Source organism: Chaetura pelagica, unplaced genomic scaffold, assembly GCF_000747805.2.
Source record: "Chaetura pelagica isolate M959 unplaced genomic scaffold, ChaPel_1.0 scaffold147, whole genome shotgun sequence".
Classification (NCBI taxonomy): domain Eukaryota; kingdom Metazoa; phylum Chordata; class Aves; order Apodiformes; family Apodidae; genus Chaetura; species Chaetura pelagica.
The window spans coordinates 4,584,177-4,605,016 of NW_009954194.1; the positions used below are offsets into that span (position 1 = coordinate 4,584,177).

The 20,840-nt window shown below is 38.3% G+C and overlaps 1 protein-coding gene across 1 annotated transcript in view; it reads left to right on the forward strand.

The window, feature by feature from the left end:
- The first annotated feature begins 2,423 nt into the window (after positions 1-2,423).
- The window catches only part of MAN2B2 (mannosidase, alpha, class 2B, member 2), a 28,055-nt gene continuing 9,638 nt past the window's right edge, over positions 2,424-20,840 (forward strand). The window contains exons 1-9 of the mRNA XM_010003116.1: positions 2,424-2,564; positions 5,855-5,960; positions 8,211-8,383; positions 9,433-9,548; positions 10,469-10,646; positions 14,461-14,659; positions 18,014-18,204; positions 19,042-19,228; positions 20,129-20,262. Of these exons, the coding sequence (XP_010001418.1) occupies positions 2,424-2,564; positions 5,855-5,960; positions 8,211-8,383; positions 9,433-9,548; positions 10,469-10,646; positions 14,461-14,659; positions 18,014-18,204; positions 19,042-19,228; positions 20,129-20,262 (1,425 nt within the window). The remainder of the gene's footprint in view (positions 2,565-5,854; positions 5,961-8,210; positions 8,384-9,432; positions 9,549-10,468; positions 10,647-14,460; positions 14,660-18,013; positions 18,205-19,041; positions 19,229-20,128; positions 20,263-20,840) is intronic.

The following is a 20,840-nucleotide window of genomic DNA, read 5'->3' on the forward strand; positions in this document are numbered from 1 at the left end:
GGGACTAGCCTTCCAAGGGGCATCTCCTGCCGCAGGTCTGCCCTGGGGTGTGCACGATCAGCGGGTGTGTCGGGCGCCCGCCGCTCCTCGGGCAGGGAGCTGTGCCCAGGCACTTGGGCTGGCCTGTGCCTTGTTCTGCAGGATGCTCCTGGTGGATGGACTGGGTTTTTTTTAAGGAAGACCTTCAATCTGTTGGATGGTGTGTTTTGATTATGTGGCAGGCTTTTTTTGGTCTTTCTGAAAGTGTATCTTGCTTCTAAGCTCAAGCCCCAATAAAGCTTGGTGTCTTGTCTTAAGAGAGACCAGGACCACGGGTCCTTGATGGCCGGGGTGGGGTTGGAGCCCAGGGCTACAGGAGTGTGGTAGCAAAGTCAATTTTGCTAAATAAAGGAGATAAAAAGTAAAATAAACCCTAAATTCTTCTTCATTTATGTGAAAGGTGCTGTGTAAGCTTCACGTGGTGTAGTGATAAGGCATCAGATATTTGAGAGTAACTATAAAAGAGCTAATGGCTCACCAAGGAATCTCTCCTGTGGATGTATTTTCTCTCCCCTTTTTAAGGAAGATTAGTGAATTTCTCCTGTAATACTTCAAACTACTCAGAAATTACACAAAAGCACAAAACTAATTTTTATTTTGGGTCAGTTAGTGGTTGAAGATCTCCAAGAGAAATTAAATGCTTAATTTTGGGGGGGGGTTGGTTTGGGTTTGTTGGTTTCTTTTTGTTGTTGAGAAGTTGCAATTGCTTGAAGCCTCAGTTCCTCTGCTTTTAAAAAAACAAACATCAGCAATTCCTGTAGTCCAAAACCACACAGGCTAACTGAATCCTTTCAAAATTTTCTGTAGTCAAATGAAACCTGAAGGTAATTCTCCTATGGGATACTAATATGATCCCAACCCATGGTTTTAGTTTGCTTAGTTAGTAGGTTTCTTCACTCATGACTAACAATGTAGTATTTTTTAGTGTTTCATTTCTCCATTTTTAATATGAAAAATAACCATTTTATTTATAAATGAACAGCACTCTCCATTGTGTGCTGGAAATTATAGTGTTGATAGAGAATTCCAGCATTGTATGTATAATAAAACTCCTCTCACACTTAAATGTTTTCCTTTTCTAATGACTCTTCAGCATTTTTAGGAAGATAGCTCAGTTTCAGTTGCAGAAAGTGAGGAGCTAGGAAAAGTAAATTTCTGATTTGGATCACATCATCCTCTTCTTACTTCAAAATGTATAGGAAACTTAGCCAAATTAAAACTGTGAATTCGTATTTTACATATCATGCCTGTTAATTTTTAGGTAGGTGATAGATCCATATGTTGATCATTTTCAGATGTATGTGTTGTGTGTGTTCTTAATAAGTACTGGTAGTTGAAATAGAAAAGCATTTTGGTTAGTGTTAAAATAGCTGTGCTATAACATGCAGAAAACTTTATTACAAGACACATCTTTGTTGCAAACATTGCAGGAAACTCTAGGATCTCTACTGTTGCCTTTAGACAGTCCATATGACCTGGAAATTAAGTGAAGGTGGAAGACTGGATCTGGTTGGCAGAAGTTGCTCTAGCATGGATAAGTGTACACAAAATATCTCTATGTGCATAACTTTAAAATTAACTCAATGTTGTTCATTTGATACCATTGGATAGTATATAACCACGTGGTAGGTTATTTGATGGATACAGCTGTCATGTTTGCCTTCCAGTAAAATCCATAGGCCTCATTCTGGAATAAAAGTTTCTTTAGGAAGGACATGGACAAGATAGATGTACAGATGGTGGCTGATTGAATGTCAACAATCAGACTCGTTCTAAGAATCCTTTGCCAGTTTTGTTTTACTTTGTCCTAAAATGTCAAGCAGAATGGAGTTATTTTTCATGACTGAAACTTCTAGGGCCATTATTGTTAAATTTATGTTATATGTATATCACTGTGTTATACCTGCAATGCACATCTGCACCACAGGGTCATACTTGCTCTGAAGAAGCAATTCTTATAATTCAGACCCTCAGAGCAATAGAAGAAATGGAAAAATAAAGTGTGCATGTGGATTTTTAAACTATGTTGGTGCAAAGTCTTATAATTTATAGAATTGTTGATTTAAGGGAAGCAGTGAGCGACAGTGTGAACTGTTGCCAGCACATGAAAAAGAAAGCTTAGGTTGGTGTTTGCAGATCTTGTGGGAGGCTGCACCATCATTTACACATGAGGTCTCCAGGCCGAAGATGTGTTTTGGAGCAGAAGGGCCCATGAGCTATATATAGTCAGAGGGAACTTGATCCTTCTGAGTGTACAAAGGAAATGCACAATGAACGTGAGGTCTTTGATCTCTCTTCCCAAGCCCAATGAGTGTTGAAAACAATCCATTTAATACAGGCAAAATTGAGTTTGTTTTCTACTTTTTCTTTTTTTGCAGGAAAGTATGCATGCTTATGCAGCAAATGTCTACACATCGGTTGTGGAAGAGCTAATGAAAGGAAAGCAGCGCAAATTTATTGCGGTGGAGCAGGAATTCTTTCGACTCTGGTGGGATTCAGTGGCCACAGATACGCAGAAGCAGCAGGTGAGTTGTACTAGAGCCATGCTTCCTGCTATCAAAGAATCCACACTCTTTTTAGAGGGCAAGGAGGGACAAAGTACTTCACCATTTGCTTTTTACACAGGTCTTGTGCAAGTCTTCTCTTAGCCTGCTATTTATTCTGAAGGGACTTTAGCTCTGAAGGCAGTTGCAAAAGGTTAAAACCTCAGCCATAGATTAGAGCAGTAGGAGGTAGCAACCTTTGCACTGAAGACTCTTTACACTTTGCAGCTCTTGTTTCGTCAGTGACTTTCTTATTTGGGGACACGCTAGTGTAAGATGTCGGTGATTCTGAAAGAGGTTGCATCGATACCTGTTAAACATCTGAAGCTTATAAACTGTTGCCTAACACTGCTTACAAGAAGGAACTTTTTTTCTTTCCAGTTATATACTGCTGAAAACCCTGCCATTTGTAAACAAGGATAATGCAGCAAAGAAGTGACTGTAGATTCAACAGCAATAAATGTTTCTTGAGTTTGTTTATTTCTAAGCTGAGATCCCTTTGAGGATTTTTTTTTCCTGTTGAAGTCTTTGAGAAATTTTGTCATTTCTTCTTTCCTCTGGCATGAAGCAAACATGATGAAATCAAAGACTGGGCTGTAGCCTAGCAGTGGGTCATGTTTTGCATTGCAGTGTAAGATATTTAAGCTTTTGGACCCTAAAACCAGAGGATATACACTCAGAGCACCATGGTCTGTTTTCTTACTAGGGTCCAGCCAACAGCAGCATATTACTTGCAGTACTTTATATTTCAGTTTAAAGCACTAGATATTGAAGTGTCATGTAGAAAAGGCTTCTCTTGTGTTTTTTTTCAACCTATTCCTTCACTAAATTCTGAATATTCTGTAATGTTTAGTATTTAAATAACAGCTTACAACCCGTGTGCAGCTGTCCTTTGTATGAGAGCTTTTGCTGTGTATAGGCAGCTCACTCGTTTTGTGTAGGCACTTTGTCCATACTTGCCTGTTGCAGGACAATTTTCTTGTCCTTGTATTTAATTAGAAAACTCTACTGCTGAGAAGTAACATGTATTTAACATTAGCAAGTTGCAAATATTTGGCCTTGAAATTAGGTCAGTCTGATTACTGTCCTGCTTTTTCCACTTGAACTCTAGCTTTAATGATTTTCTGTACTACAGCCTCTCTAATTCTATCATTTCCTATTTCTTTTTCTTAATTTAGTATTTTGCTCGAAATACTGGGTTTAATTCTAGTTTCTTTTTGAATTATTACTTGGGATTAAATCGGAAGCATGAAAAACTAGTATAAGATATGGCCTGAGTACTGAAGCTGATTGAACATTTCAGGGAAGAGAATAAATAGGGGTGAATGTGTTGAAGTAGTGTTCAGCCAGATGTGAACCTCTTAGTTCTCGGTGAATGTTACTTACACAATATTTTCTTGTATGAACTACTCCTATTGCCATAATCTGGCTTGATGTCTGGGTGTTTTAACTAGGGGAAAAAAGATGTGTAGCCAGTTCTATCTAGTTCATAGAGGTGAGTTAATATAAGGTAAGTAGTGGTTGTCCCAAGGACGTTGATGTGGTGTAGCAGTTACTGCTATGCCTGTTTGCTTGGTGCCTGTTTGCTTGGTTCCTCTTTCCTTTTGCCCAGTTTTTCCCACAAAAGTCCTTGTCATTAGACATACTGTGAGTTTTGAATTGGGGTTTTTTGGGGTATTTTGGTTTGGTTTTGTTTGTTGTTGTTTTGGGTTTGTCTTGTTGTTTTTTTCCCCCTAGGATTAGGTATTTACATAACTTGAATTATTTGTCTTGTGTTTTCAGCCTCTCAGTGGTTCCACAAAACTTATGTTCAAAACCAAACCAAAACATTTCTGTGGCTCCAAGTTTGGATCAGAGGTATCTTTTTTGGACATTCACCCGAATGGTGAATTATAGCTACAGATGCTTTTCATGTAGGTTAGGACTGGTTCTGTGCTGACACCAGATATCAGTTATCTGGTCTCCCAGCATGCTAATCAGTCACCACAGTCAGCTGGAACTAATTTATGAATGCTGAGCCCTGAAGCGTTTTCACAACATTGTGAAGGAGAGAAATGATTATAATCAAAATTGACAATCTGGCATCTTATCTGAGCAGACACAGGGGCATTCACTGAAGGTTCCTGGGGAAATAAACATAATAGTTCTGGATATGGCATCCTACATGACAGATAAAAAAAAATAAGTAGAGATTAAAACACATTTATACAAATTTTCTTTTTTGGAAGTTTGAGGCTTCTTTGAAGTTCTGGATGGTGAAATAACTACAAGAACAGAAAACTCTGTAATGCCTCTAGAAGGGGGAACAGATTGTTACTCCCTCCCGCCAAACACTGTTCCCTACTTTGTCCAGCACATTTGCTTAAAGTTGTACTTGACAGCGTGTTTGCTTCTAGTGGCTGAAATTAAAAAAAAAAAAAAAAAAACAAAAAGCCAACCCTGAATGGTTGAACAGGCCATAATACATTGGCAGTTTTAAATTAGGAAAAAGAGACCAGAAATGAAGGTTAGCAGTGGGATTATCAGGCAAGCAAACCTGCTATATATGAGATAGCTATTTCTTAGTATTGTGTTCTGTCTCTCAGGTTGAGCAGCCTGTCCATGCAAGGTAGATGCATTCAGAGTAGAAGGGATGTATTTGTGGCCACAGTGTGATGACGCACTCTGTTTTCCCCCTTGGATCCCAGAGATCTCAGCCTCCAAAATGTTACAGAGGTAGCAGACAAAATGAAACTCTGGGAGCCTGGTCTTTGCTGCTTGTATGGTTTTGCATATTGCTCTCTCATCCAGCCACCATGTGCCTTTCCTAAGCCAAGACAGATGCAGCAGGAGGAAGACTTTAGGAGAAATACTACTATTTCTGTTTTAATCCTTCAGCTCTAGTTGCCTTGAAGCAGGACTCTAGGCTGCTGCCAGTGTAGTTTCTGGGGACAAGTCTGGTGTTTAGATAGTATAAGGGCACAATAATTGCCCTACTGAGAAACACCAGAAGGTCAAGGTTTACCTGACAGTCCAGCCTTTGTGCCTGCTACCTGGTTTCAGTGTATGCTGGGTAAATCAACGCACCGTACAGTGCATTAATACACTTTTTTCCCTGCTTCCCCTTTTGATAGCATGCAGTACAGACAGCCTTTTACTCTGCTTTTGTCCTGGATGCCTTCTTGACAAGTGTTTTGTATAGGTAATGGGCTGTGATCTGAAATGAACTTGTAGTCTTTTTGGATAAGACTGAAATTATGTGTATGTTCTGTCTCTTAATTTCAATATCGTAGGTCCATCAGTTACTTCAGGAGGGACAACTGGAATTTGTCATTGGAGGGCAAGTGATGCATGATGAAGCTGTGACACTAGTTGATGATCAAATTTTACAGTTGACGGGTATGCATATTTGCATTTAACTTTTAATTGTTATGACCTTGGGCAGTTTTGTTTGTTTTTCATTTCTCCACCCCATTTTTTTTCTTATTTTCCTGCTCTTTAAGACCCAATTAAAGCATCTTGTATTTTTACTAGTCCATGAGTTATCTGTATAAAAATCTTTGCTTAAAAAAACAAACAAAAAAAAAAACCCAACACCCAACAGTTCTGCAATGAGTGGAGAACTTCCTGAAAGCTGGCTTGCAGTTTAAATGAGCAGTGGCCTTGTGTGTGTGTTTGAGAGCTTAAGTTCCTGAGCAGATAGTTATGGTGAAATTGTGGGTGTGAAACGCTCTGGAAGAAAATACCTGGCATTCAGTGTGTGGGGAGGTGTTACTGTTCAGGTAAAGTCTTCAGCAGAATGCAGTCCAATGAATGTCAGTGAGGTCATCTGAACTTAGTTGGGAGACTTGCTTGATGAAGAAACTGCCATTTTGTAATCATTATCAGCAGCCCTGGTTAGAAATAGGTGCTTATTCCGAAGAGTTAAACTGTTTTCCATTTCATTCTTCCAGTTTCTGTTTCCAGCCTTGTGTATGTTACACCTCTCCATCTGATGGTTTAAACTGAGTCTTTTAGTATTTGGGTTTGTCTCCATCTGGTTAATGAAAAAAGAAACAGGATAAATCATTCCACCACTGTGCTACAGATGCCCGTAATAGGCCGTGAGGGAATAGCATGCTTTTTTGGGGTGGGAGGGGATGTATTAGCACCAGCTGTCTGTCATGGCTGAGATAAAACCTGCCCATTTCAGGGCTACACTCTGGACAGCTTCTACATGGGAGGTTAAAGGGTAAAACACTTGTACCATTTGCTGAATATGACTATGCAGCACCGTTGGCCTTGTCAGTGTTTAGCAGGAGCACAGGGAGAGCAGCTGCTTTTGTGTCTCAGTGAGTCACCACATCACACATTCTGGCCAAGAGGAAGAGAGGGAATGAACATTTTTTTGTTCCCCTCAGCTGACTCCTGTGCTTAAAGGTTGTTATATGGGCTTAGTACACAGAACCCAGGACTTCTCCGAAGAGAAGACTAATATTGGCTGCAGAGTCTTTTTGTTAAATGCAAATACAGCTTTTTCTTTCATTGGACTTAATTGCAAAAAAATATTATTTCTAGTTTAATATTCTATTCTGTTTACAACTTTAAAAAATAAAATAAAATGAAAGTTTGGCAATTTATTTATCAGGAACAAAAAGTATTAATGTGTTTTAGAATTCCCATTTTTTTCCTCCTCAATTTTCTTAGTTTGAGTACATATAAACAAAAAAACCCATATCTTTGCACCGTGTGTGGAGTTTGTCTTTAGGAGACAAAGCCAGTGCAAACCCAGTCTACATTTCACATCTTCTCTTGACTGTCCAGCCAGCTGTGTTTTGGGAAAGCTTAGCAAACACTGCCTAAAATGTGCTTGTCAAAGGTATTGCTAGGGAAGATGTTGACTATGAGAAAGATTAAGTAAAAAGGCAATGCTTTGCAACTTCAGTTATTCAAACTTGATATCAAAATTTGAAATTAAGTTAGTCCAAAATGGGGAAGATACGGTTGTATTTGCAAATAGTTCTGAGTGCAATTCCAGACCTATGAAACTAAGATCTGCAATATGGTGTGTTTGGTTTTTTTTAATGATAATGAGGATCCTATTATGATATACTGGAGTTCTGAATGGAGTTCTTAGCTGGTTGGTTTACTTTCATTTAAAAGGTTTGTCTGAGTTTATTCTGTTCTCGGGTCTCTCTGGTTTGTGTGTTTCTTTTTTTGAAGCTAATTTAAATACAAAATTATAATATTGATTATAAAGAATATCTTATATCAAGATTGCTATAAACCTTTGGCTTTTTTCTTTAATGACATGAACGAAAACTCAGCTTGGTTGTTTTCATGTAGACTCCAACCTATTATCCTTAACCTAATCTATATCCAAGTGCTTTTTCCCAGGCCTGTCTCTAATCATAATTCCTTCCTGCTGCTGACCTTTTATGATGTTAATAAGTGATACTTGGCGTAGCAAAATAAATAATGTTGGGGTGGAACTTTCTGCTGTATTTGTTAAATTTAATGTATTCATTAAATTCCTGGAATTTTAAATGCTTTGGAAAACTGCAACAAGGAGATATCCTTTAAGTGATTATCTGTAATACGATATGCCTATTAAATTTATAAAAAGAACTTGTAGAAGTGTTCCTAACATAATTACATTTTACTTTACAGAAGGCCATGGATTTTTGTATGAAACTTTTGGGATCAGGCCTCAGTTTTCTTGGCATGTTGACCCTTTTGGAGCGTCAGCTACAACACCAACTCTTTTTGCTCTGGCTGGTTTTAATGCTCATCTTATTTCTCGGATTGACTATGATCTGAAGGCTGACATGCAGAAAAACAAGGTAAGAACACCCTTAGGATGCCAGTCTCTGCTAATGGAAATCTAAACTATGACATCAAGATAAGCATCTCTCTGAACTGGGAAAGAGAAACTGGGGTTTTCTTCTCTAAAATTGACATAATGATTGCATGTGGTAATAGTGAAATATATTGAATCCATGTAATGTGCTCAGTACTATCTTCATGACTTCTGGTCAAGGATAAAATATAGACTAGCATGAAGAAGATTTTAAAATGTGGGCAACTGGCAAGGTATAAGTGGATAATAAGTTTGAGTGTTGGAACTGGAGGCATCTAGAATGTGTTTCAGTGTCCCTTGGGAAGATCTGTTGTTTTTTCATAGAGAGTTTTAAAGTGTAGTATATATGTTTGGGTACACTGGTTGTTATGCTTGGAACATGTATTTGTGCCTGTACAAGTGATATTAACTAGGTCAGTTGGAGTGGCAGCTAATAATTTTTTTCTGAATTCAGCTTGTGTTTCATGTTTTGCTTTTCCTATTCAATTTGGTGAAGCCAGAACCTACCACCTTATGTTTGCAGTGAATTGCAATACTTTCTTTCTGCTAACATCTTTTATGAGCTTTTGACAGTATTTTTCCATCTAATTTTTCTTCTGGCACCTGATAATCTGGAGGATTCCAAAACTGTAAAAATTCTGTTTCAGTTTGTTAAACATGGATTCCCACTGTCTACAGTGCAATCCAGAGTACATCTGGATCTTTCCTTTTTTATAGGTGTTCAGCTCCCACTGAAACAAGTGATGTGTAATGCCTGTGATAAGCTAGGGTTACATCTGGATTTTAGCACTAGCCAGCAGTGTCCTGCCTGCTCTCCTCTTATCAAATTGAACACACAGAGACAATATGAGAGCCTCCTATATATAGTATGTGACTTTGCTTGAGGTACCACTGTCTGGTCTTAAATAAAAGCACTTAAAGTAATTCAGATGGTAGAAGGGAAGATGGAGACTCTGAAGTATTAAATTGCTAATAATGTTATTTCTGTGCTTTTCATCAGGGGTAATGGTTTCTTAACTTTTTGTTTTCCAGAAACTTCAATTTGTATGGCAGGGCTCTCCTTCCTTATCTGAAAGACAGGAGATCTTCACCCATGTTATGGATCAGTACAGCTACTGTACCCCATCAGAAATACCTTTTTCAAACAGGTCTGAATATTTCCCAAATAGACAGAAATGCTGATCACTTTGGAGAGTTTACACTGATGGAGCTCAAGCATTTTCTTTGACTGTTTTCTTTCAGCAGTGTTCTACTGCTTTCTCCTGACCTGCAACAGGTCGAGGAGATGTCTAGACTCTGTAGGTCTGAGAGAGGATTATTAAGCACTAAAGCTGCCCACCATAATACGTGAGGTTTGCTCAGGATTTTAACAATTGAGTGCTCAAAAGTAGCACTGTTGACAGGCATTAAAAATACTTCAAAATAATGTTTTCTAGCACCAGGAGGCTTGCAAGACAGGTATAGCTTTCTGTGTATCATGTCAGTCCTTATCAAAGAAATAGAGAATAAAAATGTGAAACAAATCAGTTGCTATAAACAGAAAGTGCAGGACTGAGTTTTTATTTCTCTGTGTGGAAAGTTAAGATTTAAAAACTCTGAGAAACTCAGTTTGGACTTGGTTGTTGCTAACTGGTTTTCTACAGGAGATTTTTTGCATTATATTGGGCTGTGTATTAACTAAAGTGACTAAAATTTTCCATTCACTTTCTGATAAAATTGGAGAGGTCTTGAAAAGTTTATTTTGCTCACTGGCTCATCCAGTAAAATAGTGTTTGTAAAGGAAGTGTACTTGGGGCAACATCCTCATTATTATAAAGCTTACTGTTTAGTACTGTGATTTCTTTGTTCTATGCCAGCAAGCAGCAGGGACTTGGAAGGTTGCACAGTGTGAAAAGGAACCTGGACAACCTTTCTCAAATAAACACTAAAACCTAAATAGTAGCAAATAATGTAAACTGAATTTTTTTACTTCTTATTCCCTGTGTCTGCATTTTATCCCAACGCTTTTTGATGTGTTTTTCACAGTTGAATAAATCCCATTTATAGCCTGTTGCTTTCTCCTACTTAGGTCAGGGTTTTATTGGAATGGCATTGCAACTTTCCCAGATCCACCAAAAGATGGTGTTTATCCAAACATGAGTCTCCCTGTTACAGATACTAATCTCCCTCTCTATGCGAAAACTATGGTGGCAAACATTAAGGAGAGAGCAGCCTGGTTCCGAACAAGTGACGTTTTGTGGCCTTGGGTAAGTGCACTGTCAGTGTACTAAAAATGGTAGCATTACAGGAAAATGTATTATGCATTAGGTAGACAAAGTCTTTTCAAACTCGTGTGTGGTAATTTTCTTTGTCTTTTAGTTAGAAACCTAAGCATATCTCAGCTTGCTCATCCACTTTTTTCAGCAATATGCTGTGTTAAGTATGTCGTATGTGTACACATAGCATTGCCATGCTCTAGCTATTTTTAAGTCCTGCAGCTCTGGGGAAAAGGACCTCAGGGTCTATGGTGGTCAACAGGCTGACCAGGAGCCAGCAATTTACCATTGTGGCCAAGAATGCCAGTGCATCCCAGGGTGCATTAAGAAGAGTGCAGACAGTAGGTCAAGGGAGGTTACCCTCCCCCTCTGCTCTGCTCTGGTAAGGCTACATTTGGAATGCTGCACCCAATTCTGGGCTCCCCAGTTCATGAAGGATATGGAACTACTGGAAGGAGTCCAGCACAGGGCCACAAAGATGATTAGAGGAGCATCTGGCCTATGAGGAACAGCTGAGAGAGCGGGGTCTGTTTAGCCTGGAGAAGAGGAGACTGAGGTGGACTATCATCAACACTAATAAATAAGGGGTGGATGTCAAGAAGGTGGATTCAGTCTCTTTTTAGCAGTGTCCAATGACAGCACAGGGGGCAATGAGCACAGCTGGAGCATAGGAAGTTCAAGTTAAACATAAGGAAAAATTTCTTTACTGTTAGAGTAACAGCACCATAACAGGCTGTCCAGGGAGGTCATGAAGTCTCGTTCTCTGGAGACATTCAAAACCTATCTGGATGTGTTCCTGTGGGATCTACTGTAGATGATCCTGCTCTAGCAGAGGGTTGGACTAGATGATCTTCATCGATCCCTTCCAACCCCAACCACTCTGTGATTCTGTGTGATTCCTAAGAAAAAAATGTTTTCTAAAACTGAATATGCAGTCTGATTTTGCATTTTGATGAATGCTGTAGGTCTCATAATTACAATATTAAACATGATGTGTGTTAAATTGGCCATTTCACCACAAATCTGTTGTTGCTGAGAAACCAAACATTTTCTGACTGATGCAGCTTTGAGTCGCTGATTTGTTTTTCTCCTGTGTTTGTGACACTGCTTAGATTGATTTATTTTTTTGTGGAGGGTGAGGGGAGAAGTGGGATAAAAAAATCTGTAGTAGTGCTATAGTGAAAGTCATGTTAGAAGGGGGAGGAGGGAGTTTAGAATAGTACAAACAAATTCCAAATGTCTAGATCTGAACCTGCAGTTTTGCAGTAATGTAAGAAGATTTCAGTCCCTGAAATGCTGATTTGTTTGCCTGTGATAATGACCTTTAAACAAAGTAATTAAAGTTTGTTATTCTTTGATACATCTATGTAAAGAAGTAAATAGAAGTAAATAGAAAAATAGAATCATGGATGCTTCTGTTGCTAAGCTTAGCTATTTTTTAATGATAAAAAAATAGTTTGGAGGACTTGGATTTTATTTTTTTTCCATCTGTTAAAAAATCAGGAAATACACACCTTCCCATTCAGGCACTTTTGTGATAAGTTATATGGACAAACAAGTGTTTGTTCATGATCTGAAGCACCTAGTTGTGCAGGAGGGGGCACTGTAAAAGTTCAAACCTGTCTAGCTAGAGGCCATAGCAGCAGCTGAAGGAGGAGGCATGGAATTGCCTTCAGGGCTGGAGCTGATCCTTGAGATGTTTTTTGGCTTGTGTGGTTGAACTAACTGTACAGTAATGTACAGCATTCCTGTGCATAATTTTGTTCAGCTAATGAGTGGATGACTACAGCAGGTTCTTCTGGAAATCCTTGTTCTAACAGAGCTGCAGTGCTCCTCAGCTACTGTTTTCTGGGTCACTGAGCAGGGTCTACCAGCTCAGCACATCCCCTTCTGTCGTGCAAAGTGTCTACTTTTCATGAGGAATTCTTGGACCCTGAGTTGAAAGTGGTGCTTTTTAAATATGAAGTAGTTCTGACTGGTAAAGATGTTACTTATTCCTCACAAATTTAGTTGGAGTGTACATTAGAAGGTCTTCTTTGCACTGACAGCTGCACTTTTCATTATTTGGTTTGATACGTTTTAGTAGCTCATTCCAGTCTGGAATTGTTTTCCAGTTTCTGCTATATGCATGCAGAAGATATCTCGGTATCTCAGAAAAACTTTACTATTTTGGAAGTAGAATTTCCACTTTTCTGATCAGGTCTGAGGAGCAGGCCTGTTTGCTGGCATACTTAACGGATGTGACAGTCACCTAACTTGATACACCTAGTAAATGGGGAAGAGATGGGGCTGGCACTCATATCTGGGAAAGAGAAAGGAGAGTAGTAGCCTCAGTTCAGTTGAACTCATCAGGTTCAACTCATTCAGGAGCTGAATGGGTTCAGCTCATGAGGTTCAACTCCTTGAGCTCATCAGGTAAAGGCTGGGGTGGAAGATGAGATTGAAAAGAAAATAGAGGCTCCTTGGCCATTTCCTCAAGCATCTGCTAAGCTTTGAAGGCAAATAGCTGGGAGCATCTTTATTTTGAAAATGAAACTTGTGCAATTTTCTCTATCTCAAGCACAGAGATGTGAAGATGAGGATGCATTAAGCTGCTGTCTGTGTTGGAAGGCTTCAATTTGGCCTTTTGGTGTGAACAACTTTTCTTAGCATGTTGTTGTGCTTCAGATGGATGCCTGTACTGATGCCTATTTCTGATACTGTAAGAATACACATGGTGCCATGGCTGACTGTCTTTTTGCTGTTCAACTGTTGTAGGTGAACAAGGTGTGATTAGTTATGTTTAGTCTTAGATTAGTTTTTTTAAATGTTTGTGCGTGCAGATAGTCTGTATTGAGACACCTTCAACATAAGGCAGAAGTTGTGGGAGCATGCTCAAAAAAAAAAATCTGCTAAGCTTTGAAGGCAAATAGCTGGGAGCATCTTTATTTTGAAAATGAAACTTGTGCAATTTTCTCTATCTCAAGCACAGAGATGTGAAGATGAGGATGCATTAAGCTGCTGTCTGTGTTGGAAGGCTTCAATTTGGCCTTTTGGTGTGAACAACTTTTCTTAGCATGTTGTTGTGCTTCAGATGGATGCCTGTACTGATGCCTATTTCTGATACTGTAAGAATACACATGGTGCCATGGCTGACTGTCTTTTTGCTGTTCAACTGTTGTAGGTGAACAAGGTGTGATTAGTTATGTTTAGTCTTAGATTAGTTTTTTTAAATGTTTGTGCGTGCAGATAGTCTGTATTGAGACACCTTCAAAACATGAGGCAAGTTGTGGGAGCATGCTCAAAAAAAAAAAGGCTTTAATACCCAGTGTATCACTTTTCTCAACTCTGGATGGACATCAGAAGTACCATAGTCTACTGTCATAATGGGGCCTCAGCAGCACATTGTGTTACATTTGTACTACAGGGATCTCTGTCCACATTTTTTTTGTTTCACTTCCTAAATTTGTAAGCATTGTTAACAACAGAAAATAAGAATTTCCTTACTTTCTGCTAAGTGGCAGAAATGCAGTGTGAAAAGAAACAAAGGTGGTCTTTCCAGGCATGCATGAATGCATCTTCCAGTTGCTACCATGAAGTTTCATGCTCTTGCACAATATGGTGTCAACACACCTCCCCTCATCTGTAATGCTCTTTGATTATCAGCTGATAACCCTACCCATTCTTTACATTTTATTGCAAATTACTTCTATATGGGCAGTGAAGATCAAAATACATACCACTTTGACATAGACTAGTGTTCAAAAAGATCCTTCTGAATTTCATGACCCAAAGTAATTTGACTGTTCTGGTTTTGAAATTTCAGGGCTGTGACAAACAATTCTTTAATGCATCTGTTCAGTACTCCAACATGGACCTGCTGTTGGATTATATTAACAATCATTCTGATGAGCTTGGAGTGACTGTCCAGTATGCCACTGTTGGTGATTACTTCCAAGCAGTTTATAGCAGAAATCTAACATGGGAAATTCGAGACTCTCAAGACTTCCTTCCATATTCAACAGGTAACTACGTTCACAGCTGCATAACGTCTGCCTTAAATGTGCGTTTTTAAAATTTTAATAAAGGGAAATTGAGAAAATGAGAAATAAAGTAAGAGGAAAATCTCCTTATAACATTTATTTACAGTACCAGGGTGTCATCAAATAGATAAGTTGATCCCAACTTAGTGGTAGAAGAAAGGTGGCAGGGCAGCAGCTGGAATATTTCTTTGGGACAATTGGAAGCAATGGGTGGAGGAAGAGACCCTGAAAGAAAAAGACTATAGAAATAGGCAAACTTGGCAAGAAATCTAACTTGAGATTTTGTTTTGCTGTCTTTGAATAACAATAGAATACAAAGGAAGGATAAAGACAAGGTATATTAATGTGTGTAATGTCATCCAAATGATTTTGATGACCTGAAGAAATGTATAGGCACTGCACTAATCAGGTTCCATTATAGTGAAAACACTGAGCAGTGAGAGAAACCTGTAGGCCTAGGCCACCTAGCTGCAATTCAGTAAGGTGTTTCAGGGGCTAGGTGAAGGAAAAAAGACTGCAAAGCATGTTCTACACTGCGAGCTGGTTAGCAAACAGCAGTGATAGCAAAGGTGCTTCATAGAGGTGTACCAGCACAGCTGATACCAGAAGTCTCTCACTACGTTAAAGGGATCCTGTCTGACTTAGCAACCTAATCTAATTGAAGATATCCCTGCCTGTTGTTGGGGTTTGGACAAGATCACCTTTAAAGGTTCCTTCCAACCCAAAACGCTCTATGATTTTAACTCTCTAAGCTGAAATCCTAGGACTCATTCTGCTTCAAATACAGATTTTGACTATTTCTTTCATGTTTGGTCATTTAACTTGAAATTAATTCTTTTATCTGCTTCCCACACATTAGCATGCACAAAAAACCTGTAGTCTCCTAGGTATTCTGTAGTATTAGATGTGCATATTACACCTCTCCTTTCCCAAAAATGAGCTGTAGTAAGCACCCAGTGCTCCAGGATCCAGGGAACTGAAAGAAAACTGATAAACTGAAAGATACCTAGAAACGGATTCATGGCCAAGTAGAGTCATGTCCCATTGTTACCATTTAAAAGAACTGGATTAGGCATATATTAGAGCAGATATGGGAAATGTGACATGGAGTAATCTATGAATGTCTGAAGGAGAAACAAGGCAGGTAACCAAGGGAGCAAGGCAGTCTGAAAGCTCTCAGGGTACTTCTTTGTTAGTGCAGTGGAATAGGAGTCACCAAAGTGAAACTGTGCTGAGGATTTGATGTCCACACTGTATCCAGTTTTCTTGGAATTATGTATAATCTGGTCATAAGGACTGAATGCCCATTAATGCTTATTACATACCATTAGGAAGCCAGTTTGTGAGCTCCAAAACCAATCTTTTATATAAAGCAAAGCCTACTAGATAAGGGCAATTTATAGATTCACATCAAAAGCATCTTTCTGGTCCAAATAAATGCTAATATAGGTGAACCCTTTATGTATCTTGTAGCTCTAGGAAATTGTCTTTTTCGTCACAGAAAATAGTGTTAAGTTCTGTATTTCTGAAATTTTATACTATGATGTGACACAAATGCATTGCAGTTGCTCGTTGCTTGCTTGCTTCTTACCTGCTGCATTACTTTAGCTTTTCAAGCAGAGCTGGAAAGTGCTGGGAGCATATGAAAGAAGGCATGCCGTACCCAAAGTATGGCATCCTTTTCCCCAGTAAATCTACCCTTTCAGGTCTCATATTGAAGTACTTGGAGAGAAGACACAGCTGACTTCTCAGTTTCTGAACTCATTAATTTTATTCATTGCCTGGATTATCATTAAATTATCTTTGGTATCATTAAAATGCCTTTCTATATAATTGTAGCTACTACTACTTCCTCACAATCTTTTTGGCTCTGTGGATATGTATCTCAGACTATTACAACCCAAATTTATCTTACACAACCAATATTCTGTAATGTGTCTGTTAAATTTTAAATGAATAAAAATAACTATTGCTTCCTGTGAATCATTGCACGGACAGATCCCTTACTCCCTTCTCTCCAGGGATCATGTCATACCTAACAACATGCCGACAAACAAACTCCCAGTTTTAAGTGCTAATATCCTTTTACATCTGGACTCTTACCTGTATCATTTGGCATAATTTACAGACAGTAGTTGGTTGTTATTAGCTTGCATAATGGCAGCACCTTCAATGTTCCAGGTGAGTGCCCACACACAGATGCAATTTCTTCCCCAAATGGCTTTCTGTGCCTTGCAATTGCAGTATAGATTTGAGTGCTCTTTCTCCCACATACTGTTTTGCTTCTTGATGATTAATCCTCTCTCATTCTTTCTATGCCATTTATTATGAGTCACTTATTGGGCTCAGTGTCACTTCTGACATATGCCTTGGAAACTCAAGTTTTAAGTCCCAGATAAGTGTTACTTTTTCCACTCTACACTCATTGTACTGCATAGGAGACTCTTCTGCTTCTAACCTTGAAAACTGAAATAGAAGTAATTCTATTTAAGCTTCTAGCATTTTTCAGGCTCACAATAGTTTTCCTGAAGTTTCTGAGCAAAAGACTCCATTTTCTAATTGTTGTCTTTGATCCTAGGCTTGATAGCAGATTGTTACAGTTGCATATATGTACTTTACAAAGCACTTCCTGCAACTTCTCTCTGGAAAATCTATCAGTGGTACCTTTTAAAAAAAAAAAAAATCCTCAATAAAAAAAAATCCACTAAGTAGAGATTTGGAGGTTTTAAAAACAAATACTTGTTTTCCTGGTTTGCTCTATGGGATACTGGAACATTAGCACAAATTAACTGTTGAAATACTTTACACTGACCGCTTGAGGGCATCTTTTGATGTAGTTTAAAGGGCTGCAGTAGTTTGGGGTAATGATTTTAGTCGGTCATCACTGTTTCTACTCCATTTTGAGGAAATTAAATGTAAGATAACCCCTTTTGACTAAAAGGGGGAATACAAAGAGCGTGTATCAAGCAGTAACCAAGGATTATAACACACTTGCTTTATTAATGAGTAATAGAATATTCTTCAGTGAAATGTCAACAGTTGTTTTGTGCAGATCCATAAAGAAGACATTTCTGCAAACACAGGTAAACTTAAGTGGTTGATTACAGCTTTTTATCAACACTTATGGTATGATGCCTGTAGGAAAGATTATAGTTTTCCAAAGTGTACTTTTATAGATGTGTTTCTTTGTAGGCCTTATGGCCATTCCATGTGATCGCTGATGTGTAAACTCTCAGCTGGTTTTATGTAAGTTGCTATACAGTAGCAGTCTAATAAGTAACAAAGAAGTGTTGACTGAAATTTTGGCTTGCATTGAATCTGTTCAACTCTTAACAGAGCCCTTTCAAGCATGGACTGGGTTTTATACTTCTCGGAGCACGTTAAAGGGAATCGCAAGGAGGGCAAGTTCACTGCTTTATGCTGGAGAGTCCTTTTTTGCACAGTATGTCCAGAAACACCCAGCAAGTTCTATTTGCAAATGTAAAGCCTTAAAGCAACTTCAGAGCCTTAGATGGGCAGTTTCAGAGGTAAAGATCGATCTGGTTTTTAATTTGAATGAAAATGTTTATTGCCCAAAAGCAAAGTTTTGCTTAAGTATTTCAGCTAAGGTATCTCAATGTTTTTGTATGTTTTTAGAAATAACTCTCCCTTTTATTAAGTCATAAGTAAACATAAAGCAATTTTTCAAAAAACTGTCATGAAACATGACCTTAGCTCCTTAGCTATTCAAGACACAGATACTGGCAAATGTTTTCTTCAGCTGGTAAAAGGGTGTGCGTTTTAAACTTTGCATGTCAAATTCCTTTTCTTAATGTTTCATTTTATTATTTCCAAAATGATTTTTAAAAATAAACAAAAACTGAACTAAATGAAAGCTACTTATCTCTTCTAAACCTCTGCAAGTTACAAGAGGAAGAGCAGATGTGTTTATTCCAAGTTCAGCAGCTAAGTGAGCAGCCTCATACCATTAACCATTTACAGGCCTTGGTCCTATTGCTGGTAATAAATATTTTGTCAGCTAAGTTACTTACTAGATCTTAGTAGGAAATGCAAAACCTGTCTTGTTACAGTATTTTTGTTACATTCTTGGGTTTTGGTAACTTTTTTTCCTCTAAGCATGTAAATTTAGTAATTTCTAAATATTAAAAGAGGATTATGTGTAGAAGGAAGTCTGTGCATCTTGTCTTTGACCATTTCATTCTATATATAGCAATTTGGAATAGGCAAAGCATGAATCTGTGAATATAATACCTTATTGTTTTAAGTTCTATGTCTGAAGGTTAGTGGACTGTGTTAATACAAATGCAAACCTGAAGTTGTCATCCTACTGCATTGTGACCTTTCAAACTACTTTTAAATGTAAGGTCCAGCACCACGATGGTATAACAGGCACAGAGTCTCCCAAGGTGAAGGACATGTACATTAATAACTTGATGTATGGAATGTTCAATGTAAAGAAGCTCATGGCTTCCATAATCTTTGACATGAACAATGCGAAGAAGAATGGAGAGGTCTATTCTTCTGCTTACAGTGAAGACTCAGGAATACCAGGTACTTTTTAATGCAGCTTTTCTGGTTTTCAGGCTAACTTAAGAAAGCAATTGTGTTTTCCTTGAAAACAATCAATATATTATGTACCATGTAAGTTCTATGAGCCACAGCTGGAAGATCCTGTTTGCTTTATGAGACCTGCTGGACCTGAGGCAAACTCAGATGAATTTATGAGCTTTCAGATCTCAAGCATCTGAAACCAGAACATTTAAACTGATGTTAGACCAAGCCCTGCCCCAGTGCGTATATCGGTCCTGGCTCCCAAATTCAGACCTCAACTAGATAACAGAGGAGAGGAAGAGGTGCTGATCAGGGCAATTACTAAACTAATTATGCAACATAGGATTGCCTGGTAAGAAGCACAGTCACAGATGAATGGTCTTGCCATAGTCCACTGCCAGCTTCTGTAAAAAGTGTAAAGGAATTTTTAAGGAGTCTGTTCTAAAGATTACATTCCTTTTTATCTTTACTTTGGAAACTTTTAAAACTATCAATTATAAGTAATGCTGTGGGCTGTGCAACAGATCAATTTGGTTTTTTACAGGATTGTTTTAAAATTAGGATCCTCACTTGATCTTCTGTATAACAATTATAAAGTTAATACTGCATGGTAATGCGTTGTGGTAAGGTGCTTATTTTCACTAAATGCATTTACATTCAACTCAGTTGTCATTTTGTGAATACACAGTCTCTTTTTATTGGGTGAAGAATAAAGCAGAAGAGACTTGATGAAGTACTATAAATATTTTCCTTTTTTCAATCATGAAGTTTTACTGTGCAGTTTTATGTTAAAATTTAGTAAGATGGTTGTTCCTAGACACATCTCTCAAACACTTTTTAATATCACATTTTAAAAATACATACTTTTAGGGACTGATGGTTTTGTTTGTGTGCATAAAGGTGATACCCACGTGGACCAGTATGTTGTTGTCTATAATCCACTGGCTTGGAACCTCACTACCTTTGTCACAGTTTCTGTCAGCAACATGGCAATGAGTGTATATGATGAACTGGGACATTCTGTACCAGCACAGGTACTTCAACTTTGTTTCTTTCCGTTGCTTTTCTTTCACGTGTCAGTTTCCACTGACTTTTTCCTACCTCTTGTCAAATTATGGAAAAATATAGTATTACAGTGAAAACAAGTATTAGTTTGGACTGGGTTGTTTTTTGGGTTTTTTACTTGCCTGATCTCTCAACTAAAATTTTTTTGTCTTAATGTTCAAAAGAGCTTCCTGCTTTTCTAGTGTGTTTGGTTTGTCCTTTGCACACCTGCTGTGTGTAACCTGGCACTTCTTAACTTGCTTTTCTTTCTATAAAAAACACTTGTTTCCAGCAAAGCCTTTTTGGTGGAAGATCTGCCCTACAATTGACAGTCCTGTTTCTACAGTTGGCAGATTGCCCTGGGGAGAAGAGATTTAAGAAATGTAGGTCTTATTTACAAGCCTAAAAGAAACAGGATAATCAGCTGCCCAATGACATATCATTTTATCATAGCTAAGGCCCAAGACAAGGCCAGCTGTTCCCTTGGAGAGAAGAAAGTGGCCTGAAGTGAAAGTTCCTGCTTTTAGAGAACGCGTCATCATCAATGACTTGATAAACCTGCAGGAAT